The sequence below is a fragment of the Euprymna scolopes genome, chromosome 24, assembly GCF_053919585.1.
Source record: "Euprymna scolopes isolate OS-2025 chromosome 24, ASM5391958v1, whole genome shotgun sequence".
NCBI lineage: Eukaryota > Metazoa > Mollusca > Cephalopoda > Sepiida > Sepiolidae > Euprymna > Euprymna scolopes.
The window spans coordinates 79,350,872-79,363,208 of record NC_136505.1 but is presented as its reverse complement, the minus strand read 5'-3'; the positions used below and the strand labels follow the sequence as shown (position 1 = coordinate 79,363,208).

Here is a 12,337-nt window from a genome sequence, read left to right as displayed (position 1 = left end):
GTGAGAAGAAGGCAGAGGACAGGATAGGGCTGCAGCCCACGGTGACCCCGGAAAAACCAGAACCAGCACCCATAAAGCAACCAGTGACCTCTGCTCCCCAGAAGGGCCGCTCTCCGACCGAAGGAGCCAATGATATGGCTGATGAGGGAACGAGGTACATCCCAGGTGGACAAAACTTGGTGGCACATCTCGAACCTCATTCCTCATCGGCCAAGGACAAAACTTCCATTTAGACTCCCCAGGAGGGCCATTTCCCGATGAAAGGAGCCCAGCATATGGTGGACGAGGGAAAGAGGCACCTTTCAGGTGGGCCACACTCCGTGGCACCTCTCGAACCTCAATCCTCGTTGGCCGAAGACAACCAGGCTACCCGAGCTTCCCGAGAGGGACACCCCAAAGGGAAGGATGAAAAGAACAACAAGGAAACCACAGAAGTGGAGGGTGGACCACAGCCAGTAGCACTCCTGGCTCCTCAGCCTCCACCAACCTTTTGCAGCACACCAACTACCCCAGAGAAGGACCCCGTAACTTTGGAAGGGGAGGATGAAAGTGGTGTCTCCAAGAGAACAAAAAAGCTAATTAATGAAGCGTTAGCTTCTCTAAAAATTCTGTGGGGAAACCAAGGCTCCTCCCCCACAAAATACTCTCTAAGAGGACAGCCAAGCCAGAAGGAGCGGGGCTTCATTACCAGCCAGAAAAGTCCCAAAAACCTCGCCTCAACTCCAGGAAGGAAAATACCAGAGGAGAGACCACCCACGGCGCAACCTCCCATGGGTGAAACTATGGCACCGTCACCTAAAAAGAAGACGGCGATAGGTGGCTAGGTAGTCGGACAAAGCCAGGAAGCTACAACAAATGCTAACTGGCCAACTCTGATCCCCAAAAAGGCCAAGACCAAGCCACCAGCCACCTCAAAATCAACGCAACAACAGCAACAGCCAATAGCAGTGCAGCAAACCCACATCCAGGACCTTCCAATTTACAACAGGATTAAGAAGCGGCATGGGGCCCTACGACACAGCAAGAGCACATGACACCTGAAGGGCACAGAGAGCTCTTCAACTCTACCTATAAAGACTACACGGGGGAACAATACAAAACTCCTCCCAGGACAGGTCGAAGAGTTGGACAAGAGTTCTCTCTTTGGTCATGTCAGACCTCAAACCAGAAGCCTGACAGGAGTCGACAAGGACTCCATGGTGGCACTCCTGCTGGAGCTAAGCATTCCAACCAATTATGTCTGCAGGAGGAGTAACGCCATGTTGGACATGCTGCTCCCCAGCCAGGAAGACACGGTGAGGTTCTCCAAAACTGACCACCGCAGGAAGAAAATAAAACTCCAACCAGAGTATCTTAATAAGAGGAGGACCAACGTCTCCTGCTGAACGTTCCGATCTACATGAGCACCCATCAGCTCGGGGCGATCCTCACTCAGTACAGAGACGTAGAAGCCGTCACACCAGTCTGCGGTCAACGAAATGTGATGACCGGGGACTATAAGATCAGGATGATCCTGGATAGGGCCGGCTTCGACAAAATTCCAGCCATGATAAAATTTGGAAACTGGACGATGTCAATCATAGTGGAGGGCAGGAAACCCCACTGCTGGCACGGCCAACAACAACGGCACATGGCCATGGACTGCCCTAAGAGTCACCCGGCCAAATTCCCACCCAAACCTCAAGGGAAGGCTCCTACCACAGAGTCGACCAAAACTCCAGCTGCAGTTTCACCCACAACTCCCGCCACAGCTGAACCCGTTCAAGCAGCAGAGGCTGATTGGTCGACGGTCACCAAGAAGGGCAGACCATCCAAAAATGCGCCCAAGCGAAAAGTGACCGAAGACCAGCCAGACTTCACAACCATGAAGACCAAGGCGCCCTCTTCCTCTAACAAGAGAAAGCTCCAAGACTTGGAGGAAGAGAATGTGTCGGAAGAGGAGAATGCAGCAGCAGAGACAACAGTAGCAGCAGAGATCAAGAAGTCGAAGAGGAGGAGGAAGAGTAGGAAGACGAAAGGCGACCCCCCCCCCTCAAAAGACATTAAAACGAATGCCGAGGCTGATTTCCCCACACTCCCAACCCCCAAACAGCCAGAGCAATCATCCCCCTCCCACCCAAAATACCCCAAGAACTGATCCCGCAACCCATCATGTGACAGGTCGGAAAAACCAACTCCCCAAACACCTTACACACCTAACCCCACTCCTCCTCCAACCACAGAGAAACCAAACCCAAAACGATCTGCACGGAGCGGACAAAAAACTCCCATTCCTGCTAGGAGTCAGGATCTGCGAGATGGACCTTCTGAAAACAACACCGGAACTGAAGGGAAAACAGAAGGTCCGATACAACCAGCTTTGGAACTTTTATGTCGGTTGCAATAACGTTACCAATCCTTCGAACTTTAAAAATGCCCCCATGCTAACCACCTTTGCAAGGGTTAACAAAGACACTATGACTGAAGCCCTAGGGGCAATGTTACAAGTAGCGAGAGATGCATTTCCAGATCAGCAGCTGGTGGACATGGAGCATCCCTCACTCAAACAAACTGCGGTGAAATACAAAGGCAGAGTACCCATATATGCCCACTCTTTCTTTTACAGGATTTGATTTTTAAATTATCAATCACATTACTAAATATTAAATTAGCTCTAGGATATTTACCTATCAAGCTTATTATATATCTAAATTACAACGACCACTTTTTCTTTCCCTGTATTTTAATTAAACTAGTAATTTTACTATTACATTAAAATACACTCTGCTCTTTAGACTATTGTTCTAATCTCCTTTAAATATATATATATATATATATATATATATATTGTATTAGTTAAAAAGAAACAAATTTCTATGACATTAAAGTTACTTATGGATACCCACTTTATTCTAAACACTAAATATATTTTCCAACCAAATTTTGTCTATATAATCTGAAAAATTGGTTATTACCCAATATTAAAAAAAAAAAAAAAAAAAAAAAAAAAAAAATTCAGAAAGTGTCAGCATCATAAACGTTTATGAAAAAAAGTGATTATATTCATAATTTGTCTTCAACAGTTTTATTTAGATTTAACAATTAATCTAATAAATAAAAGCTATGTCTGTCTATCTCCATATTTTCAAACTATCTCCTATGAAACTAACAGCCAGAGTGGCACCAAAGACCTCAAATGATTGGATTTTTTATGGACCGTTCTTTTATGGGCCTTTAGCCGGTTAAAATAGTTTTTAAAGGATCAAAATAGGTCCAAATTGAAAAAGTCGTTATACATTCATCTTAGTTTATTTTTAATCAGTTTATATGTATCACTTTTGTACAGTGGTAATGTCACCAGCCTTGAATGTTACAGTTCTGCTTTCGGTTCTAGCTGATGGCACCCCAAAAAATTTTTTTAATTTTGAAATCAGGACAATACATACGAGATCTGGACAAATTAAAATATCATTTAAGTGTATTTTATGACCAGGCAGTGGGGCGCCCATCTGCTAGTATTAAGAATTACTTATTTGTCAATATCTATGAGAAATTCTGCAGATATTTAGGCACCCATGTTAATATGAAAATCATTTTAAATCATTAATACACTCAATGTATCAGAAATGACTTAAATATTATTTTTTAAATATTTAATCATAGTCATTGTATATTTTATTTCACAGTTTTGAAAGCCTATTTTAAAAAATTGTCTAGCATTATTTTATATTATGCAGGTGAGGAGGAGGATGATAGTTAAAAAAATTGCTGAAAGTCAAAGGTTATAAATGACACTCCTCTTCAATCTATCCATTTACAAACTAAGAAATGGAAATGAAAATAGCCTGAGCAAGTCTTATTGATGTTAACTCAGAAAACTATATTTTAAAACTATCAAATATAGCTAAATTAAAAGTTGCTTGGAAACTGGGTCATTGTTTGCTAGTTAAATATAATTGCATACTTACTCATTGTAAAGAACATTATCTTTTTTTTCATTGGCTTCTTTGTCAAATCCAAGCAATAATAAATTTGTAAAGAAAGATTGACGCATTCTCTGATACTGTTTGGCTTCTAATGGAGCTTTCTTACCAGCTGCAGGCTGAAAATATAAAATAAAAAAGATAAATGATGATAGGTTGACATTTTTAAAATAACCATTAAGAGCAGATTTATTTTAGTAAAGTTATTCTGTTAGCAGATCTTTCAACAAAATCAAACAAATTTTAGTCGAAAGACATTCTGAGAAGATTAATTAAAAATCAACCTAAATGAGAGAACATATAGAAGAATAAAAAGAAAAAATTCCAAGATGCCTTAAAAATTATGGAACTTAACTAAAAAATGTTTAGTTACGTACTTCAGTTTTTTAAAGCTATTTTGAACATTTTTTTTTTTACATCAGAAAATCATTTACTTACAATTTGAATATACTAAAATTACTAAGAAAACTGTAATTCATGTAGGGAGGAGTGGAATTATAAATCCAATCAAATTTATTGGCAAAAATATAGCGAAGTGCAACATATTATGTGCAGTTTAAAATTTAAAGAAAGAGTAAATATTACCGACTGTGACAATGGAGAAGTAAATGAAGAGTCATCAGTTTTCTTTGAAGAGTGTAGACGCTTTCACACATTGGGAACTTTATTTTTAATGGATAAAAAAAAAAAAAAAAAAAAAAACTTGTTTGTAACTAGATTAGCTATATATATAAAAGGCAAAATGTGTGTGACCATTTCGTGTATGTCTCGCAAAGGCTTCTTTCGCACACGCTCGGGGGGGGGGGGTTACTATTGCTTAGAACTGTTTATATACCCACTATATAATAATATCTACGATTTGGGAACGCATGTAGCGTATAGATTTATTTGCGTCGACTTTTACAAAATTACAAAGTTAACAGCCTTCTCGGCATCGCGCCGGTAAACATCCAGAAGCAATCAGCTTTGATCAATCAGACAGTTGCTATTCAAATCAAACAGTTGCTATTCAATCTGGACAATTTGGAGCTGGTTTCCCCCTCCCCAACATCTGTTAGGGGAAAAACAGTCAAATTTGGGTAAACAAACCCAAACGCTGCGTGACTTCTATTTGACCTTCTTAATTAGGTCAAATGTAAACAGCAGAGTTAACTTTTATTGCGGACACCTGTTTTTAATAGTTAAATAAATAAATTCAAACGTGTCTCCGTTGTATGCCACGGTGGCCCAATGGTTAACGTCGCATGTTTTTTTTTTTCACACTTTAATTTCCAACTTTGCCTCAAGGGTTCGGGTTCGATCCTCATACTCACCTACCAAATTTTTTTTTTTTTTTATTTTAACACCATAGAGTTTGGATTTACCCAAAACCACACACACCTCAAAACACCAAGGCATCGCCGGGTAGCGCTGCTAGTCTATATATATATAAAAACGAAAATGTGTGTATGTATGTATGTATGTATGTGTGTTTGTATGTATCGCAAAAACTTCCGACATGGGTCACGGATTTTTGCCAGATCGGTATCATTTTTAAGTTCCAACCTTCGCCCGACAAATATCGAAAAATTGACCAAAAACATTAATTTCTTCACCCTGAAATCATCACTTTTCTACAGGGATGGGGTGGTTGTCAGCAAAAACTGTCCTCTCATTACGAGTTCAGTTCTACACATGCGCAAATGACGTCGAAACCTGATTTAGTTTAAAGATTAAAAAAAAAAAAAAAAACGACCTAATTTCGTGGACATCACCTTAGCTCAGTTGCTTAGAGCGCTGCCTCATTATCTAAAGGTTTGGGGTTCGAATCGTTGTGCGAGATGTCTTTTTTTTCGATTTTTTAAATTTTAATATTGAAGCCGGGTTATTTAAAGCCATTGTTTACGTGTTTTTTTTTTTTTGAGGGGGGGGGGGCGTTTTTCTGTTTCGCGTTTTCTTTTTTTGTTTTTTCCCATTTTTACATTTAACATCGTTTGCCTTACGTTAGTTTTTTTTACTTCGCTTATTCTTATGTTTTGATTAACACCCCAACAAGCCATTTTTCACGTTTTTTTTTTTGGTTTTTATTTTTCAGATTTTTTAAAGTTTTAACGTTCGTTTTTCTTTTTCACATTTTCTTTTGTTTTTCCGATTCTCATATTTAACATCGTTCGTTTGCCTTACGTTAGTTTTTTTTTGTTTTTTTTTGTTTTTTTTCGATTTTTTAAAGTTTTAAAATATTTACTTTGCTTATTATGTTTTGATTAACACCCCGCCGAGCACACACACCTATAAACACTCAGGCAACACCGGGTACCCCCCGCTAGTCTATATATATATATAAAAGGCAAATGTGTGCACGCATTTTTGGTATGTCTCGAAAAGACTTTTTGCCAACGATCCAAGGGTTTACTATTGCTTAGAACTTTATATACCCCTAGATCATAATAATACGTACGATTTGCAAGCGCGCGCTGTGTCTAGATTTATTTATGTCGATTTTTACAAAATTATTGCTATTTAAGCCAGTTTTGTGTTCGTTCAGCTTTTTTTGTATAAAACCCAGACTAATTCAAAGCTAAGGCATTTCCCGACAATCGCACTGGGGAACGTTCAGAAGCCATCAGCTTTGATCAATGTGGGGTCAAACTCCTTATATCAGACAATTGCTATTCATTTGGACACTCCTTTTTTATTGGGAGCTGGTTTTCCCCAACATCTTGGTGGGGAAACAAAAAACATATGCAAAAACTGGCTTGCAGCCCAAGTTAAGTGCATTTCATTCCCCTACGGCATGATGTTTGACCTCATTAAATTTATGCACCTATCACTTAACTTTTAATCGTTTAATTTCACCCATTCTCAGCTCTCTGCCCGCGTAGAGTGGCGGTAAGTTATCAGCTTATTGACTTCAAAGGTTTGGGTTCGAGCCTACCTACTTACCAGAACTTTTTTTCTTTTACACCTCCAAACACCCAGGCAATGCTGGGTACCCCTGATAGTCTATAATATAGATCTCACCTGTCTGTTTAAATGTATGTATACATATATATTTGTATGTATGTCTGCCTAAAACTTTTGACAGATGACGGATGTTCACGAGATCGGTATTGTTTTGAATTTCAACCCTTCAGATGACAAATATAAAAAAATTGGGTAAAAACATTAATTCCTTCGTCCTCAACTGGGCACTTTTCTACAGGGAGGGGTCGCTTTTTTCGCCGATATTTTCAAAAGTCATCCCCTCTTTTCGATTGACTAGCTTTAATTTAAACCTTCGCCACTTCCGGTTTGGCAATGGGTGCAACAGCAAAGACATCACATTTTTTTTTATGTTCTTTTCCTCCTTCGGGTTTGAGCCTGCCTACTTCCATTTTTTTTTTTTGCTCAACACACCTCCAAACACCCGGGCAACATCGGGAACCCAGACTCGTTTTTCATAATTCGCAGGTACACAGGAAAAAATAAAAGGGCTGAGGAATGAAGCCTCCATAGCGAAATACACATTGGCTCTGATGTTGAACGCAGCGCATTTCAAGGAACGTTCATAAATCTGAAAGGAAAGTGAAGGATTTTGGCATGTATGGCCTTGTTTTTTTTATTTGGGCTTGAACTTTGCGCTTTTTGGATTATTTTATTATGTTTTTTTTTTTGGTTGGATATTTGTTTTGGCCAGAGATTATAGTTATTTTTATTTTTGAATAAAAATAATTATTAAAACAAACACAGTTGTGTTCTCGTCGAGGTATTCATGCAATTATTGATCCGTGCTGAAATAATAACATTTAAAAAGCCATTCTTAACATGGGGATAAGAGGATGTTGTGTACCTATTCTGTACTTTCACCTAACAGTTTAATAAAAACATATCGGCAAAAAAAAATATCGAGAAAGTGCTAATCTGGGCTTGCACCAATTTTTCTGTTAATAATTACCTATAACTATAATCTCTGGTGAAAAAAAATATCCAACCAAAAAAAAAAACATAACAAAATAATCCGAAAAGCACAAAGTTCAAGCCAAAATAAAAAAAAAAAAAAAAAAAAGGCCACACACACACACACACACACACCAAAATTCTTTCCTTTCTTTTCAGATTAATGAACTGTGAGAAATTCTGCAGAAATAAGCTGGCTCCTTATCGCTTACCATTGACTGCCCACCATTTGTGTGGACCTATCAGATTGATTGTTGTCATTAACTGCCGAGTCATATTTTTGACACTATTTTTATGTTTCAGGTCGCACTAGTTTTCAAAAAGACAGCATGTTGAATGGATGTGAAAATGAATCTCTTTATCAGAGGCATGGAGCCTCAAAACCTTTTCTCTCTGAGACGTATTAATGCCCTAATATAAGGTGAAATGTTATCATTTGCAAACACCAATGCCTTTATGTCGGGCGAAATATTATATTCTTCGCACACCGTTGTGCTCTATGATTTGATTGACTTTCATCATTACTTATATAATGTCTCTCCGAGAAGATTTTAAGGTCTACTTTTTGACCTGCCATGCAACGGTTATTTACAGTGATGATGACTACCGTACTCTCAGCATTCATCCTTGGAAGGCATCACTTAACTCATCGACTTGTTGCAACTATTCTTTGAACAGCATGGAGTCTTGAATCTGCTAATGCAAAGATAAACCATGAACTACTACCCTTACGGGTGTTACTAGTTCTGTTCAGCAGAAAGCTAAAGATGGCACATCTTTTGCGATTTGGATCTTTTTACTTTAATAAAGTTTACGTTGAAGTTTAAAAGGTGAGACTGTTGTGATTTCTGATTGTTTTTTTTTTTTCATTCTGCCAAGGGTAAAACCAAGGTGAAATAATATCTTACAGAATGCTCCCTGAAACGTGCTATTGTCAGAAAATCATTGTCAAATTTATTTGTTTCTGTGACGCGTTGAAAAACACGTACGGATTCACCCTGTATGCGAAACAGGGAGCAAATTGTTTTCTGTAGCTCGCAAAGGCCAGAGTGGCTCCAATTAAAGGGAAGTCACTTCCCACTTTGGCTATGTTTTTAGTCCTTACGGTAGCCCCTCAGATTTTGGGTGCTCTGGGGCCCCTTAACATTGATAATTTTTTTCCGATGTCTGATTCCCAGGTTGCCTCCCGTGGGTCCTGAATGGTAAGGGATCCAAGAAAAATATATTCATTGAAAACAGATCGCAGAGATCAAAGAAGAAGATATTAAATTTGGCGTTCTACCGAAATTAAAATGTTTCTTCATTGGAAAATCCGGCAGATCTAACTAGAGGTATCAACACTTCTAAATTTTCCCAGTTATTCAATTTCTGGATGTATGGCCTGGAATGGCTCAATCTCAACCTTACCTTGTCTAAACAAAACTAATAAAAAAAATTGTATCATGTTTGTACTCTCAGGAGACACATCCTTCTGAAAATACCTTCCCATTGGATATTACAAGGTATTCCAGCTTATCTAAGGCAATCAGCATCTTAGAAAAAGTGTTGAAATTTTATGATTTGTTACGTCACCCTAGTGCTGACAATTTTAATAGGGCCAAATTATTGCTATTTGCTAACATGCAAATGGAGGCCTTCTCACATGAATTAAGTTACTTGAAACAACCTCCTGGTAAAGTGCCTCCCCGTAGGGTAACAGCCTTAGAGTTATTGCCTGATAAAGATGAGTTAATTAGAACCAGAGGTAGGATACAGAATTCTGATATTCTGCTCTTCGAGGTCAAGTTTCCCTTTTTTGTTGGGAAAAAAATCATTATTTAACAAAACTGGCGATTAAGGAAGCTCATCTTAACTGTTGCCACATGGGGGTTAATTCAACCTCAGTAAGTTAAGGCTGTCTGGGGGTTTGGATCCCTCAGGGGAGACAAGCCGTAAAAGCCTTTGTGCGTACTTGCATTGTATGTGAAAAATAAATGCTCTGCCTTGTAAGGCACCTGCAAGGTCACTACTGCCTGCTCATAGGGTGAACTTCATTCGCCCATTTAAACAAGTTGGTGTGGATTTCACCAGTCAATTTCCCATAAAAGTTAGAGGGGTAGAAATTAAAATGTACATATTACTTTTTACATGCATGAGTTTACATGCAATTCATTTAGAATTATTGCCGGACATGAGCACCCGCTCTTTTATGCTGGTCTTTGTTAGTAATTTATTTGGTATCCCTATGCATGTGTATTCCGATAACGCGAAATCCTTTGTTGCTTCTGGAATATTGTTGCCGAACATGCTCGAATCGGATGAACTGAAGGAACAATTTAAATCCGTTCACATCGTCCATCGAACAATTCCCCTTTACTCCTGGAGCTTGGGAGAGACTAATTAAAACTGTCAAGTAATGTTTGAGGAAACTATTGGGCAGAAGAAAGTTGGATTATTTTGAATTTCTGACTGCACTTTCTGATATGCAAAAGGCAATAAATGACAGACCCCGCACTTATATTGCTTCTGCCGACAGAGGCTTTAGTATTTTAACTCCAAATCATTTTCTACAAACAGGCTATCAACCTCGTTTGCTTATTAATAATTATGATTCTGAATTATGTCCTGACTCCCCAAATAGGACTGCCTTGTTACATTCCCTTGAAATGAGGAATAAATTTATTGAAAAATTCAATTGAATCTGGCATAATGATTACCTCTTGTCATAGCAATACACATGAAAAAATTGAAATAGCTTAAAATATTTCAATATTGGTATGCATAGAAAGAGCTTGATGAGCTAAGAAAGAATCCTTTTAAATTTTTAAAATCTGATTAAAATTAAGGAAGTTATGGCTATTTTTGTGCCTCACACGTTTGGATATTTTTCCCTCTTTAAGACCATATGCGTTTCGTCACATTTTTTACACTACTTTTTCAGTAAAAATGTCATATCTTTGTTAAAAGACAAGACTAAGAAATGAAATTTACCATATAAGTGTATTTTTGTACAAGGAATCAGAATATGCAACTGAAAATCTCCCAAAGTTTATGGTTTCCAAATAATCTGCAGTAAATGTGCATAAATATGCAGCAATTCCTTAAAAATGCCATGTATCCATAAACAGAAAAGAAGTTGGAGAACTCAAAGTTGAATTGTAATGTGCTTTATGTACAAAAAACTTAAATCTAAACATAAGACCATTTAAAAATGAATATATTGCAATATTTCTTCGATATTATTGTAGATTAACACCTTCTGTTTAACCCCACTCAACTCCTTCTGACCACCCCTCCAAAATGTGATTCTACCTTTTTAGGAAATTATGTATAAAATGCCATGAAAAACTTTAATGAAAGATAAACAAATTATTTTAGAATTGAATGTAAAATAATTTCCTATTACAGGTCATTCTAGCATTTTAGGGCAGTTAACTGTTTTTTTTCTATGGGAAAAAATGCTTCTTTTTTTTTTTTTTTTAAGATGATTATGTGTAGTTTTAAGAGGGTTTCTATGCAATGAGAATATGGGGAGGGTTGCCATTCGGACTTTGAATTAATTGTAGGGCTAAGGAAAATTATGTGTGAACATACTGAAAACTTGACAGACAAAGCTAACAAAAACAATATTAGAGGGGAGAGCGGTTAGTTTCACAAAAATTTAATGTAAAATAATTCACCATTTCCTGGCCATTCTAGCATTTTAGGACAGTTAACCAATTTATTTTTATGTGTATTTTTCTTTAAGGAAGGATCTATTGTTTGTTTGTTTTAGATGCTTGTATGTGGCTTACAGAGGTATTTTGTTGGGGGGGGGCTTGCCACTCGAACTTAGTGTTATTGTTAGGGTTAAAGAGTGTTTTAGGAGGAGACTTGCCACACATAATTTGGATTAGAGGTGAAGTTAAGAGAGCTTTTTTTCAAAGAGAGCGTTTACTCATATTTACTGTTAGCGGTTCATAATTATTGACTTTTGAAAATGTTATGGATTAAATTTGGAATATCACATTACTATTAAATATGTAAACTTATGTAAATAAGGATGTGAAACTTTACAAGAATTAGGACAAAACAGACAAAAATAATTTCTAATTGCTTTTAAAATTTCAAGAATATTGATATAGATTTTGAGGGTTTGTATTACTATACACAGATTCGAAAAAGTTGTCAAAAAAACAAATATATAACAAATAAATGTTATCAAAGGCAAGTTACTTTTCTACCTAACTGGATAATCTTTTAGTGTTTTTATTTAATGTAACATGTTTATTCAGCTTGAAAACAGTGTTTACCGATGTTTTGGAAAAGTTAAAATGGCGCCCGACTCTCTTGAAACGGTAAGCTTGGGGAAAAGAGTTAAAAATAAAAAAGTAGACAAAATACTGCTAGAAACTCGCTCAATATATGTTACCGTGACATAGGCTGACATATATTCAGTGAGTTTTTAACAGTATTTTGTATAGTTTTTTTTATTTTTAACT

The 12,337-nt window shown here is 37.4% G+C and overlaps 1 protein-coding gene across 3 annotated transcripts in view; it reads right to left on the bottom strand.

Annotated features, from left to right (window-relative positions):
* Positions 1 to 12,337, bottom strand: part of LOC145246788 (uncharacterized) — a 242,356-nt gene that overhangs the window by 202,992 nt on the left and 27,027 nt on the right. For all 3 annotated transcript variants that reach the window (XM_080108584.1, XM_080108586.1, XM_080108585.1), the window contains exon 2: positions 3,948 to 4,081. In XM_080108584.1, the coding sequence (XP_079964710.1) occupies positions 3,948 to 4,081 (134 nt within the window). The remainder of the gene's footprint in view (positions 1 to 3,947; positions 4,082 to 12,337) is intronic.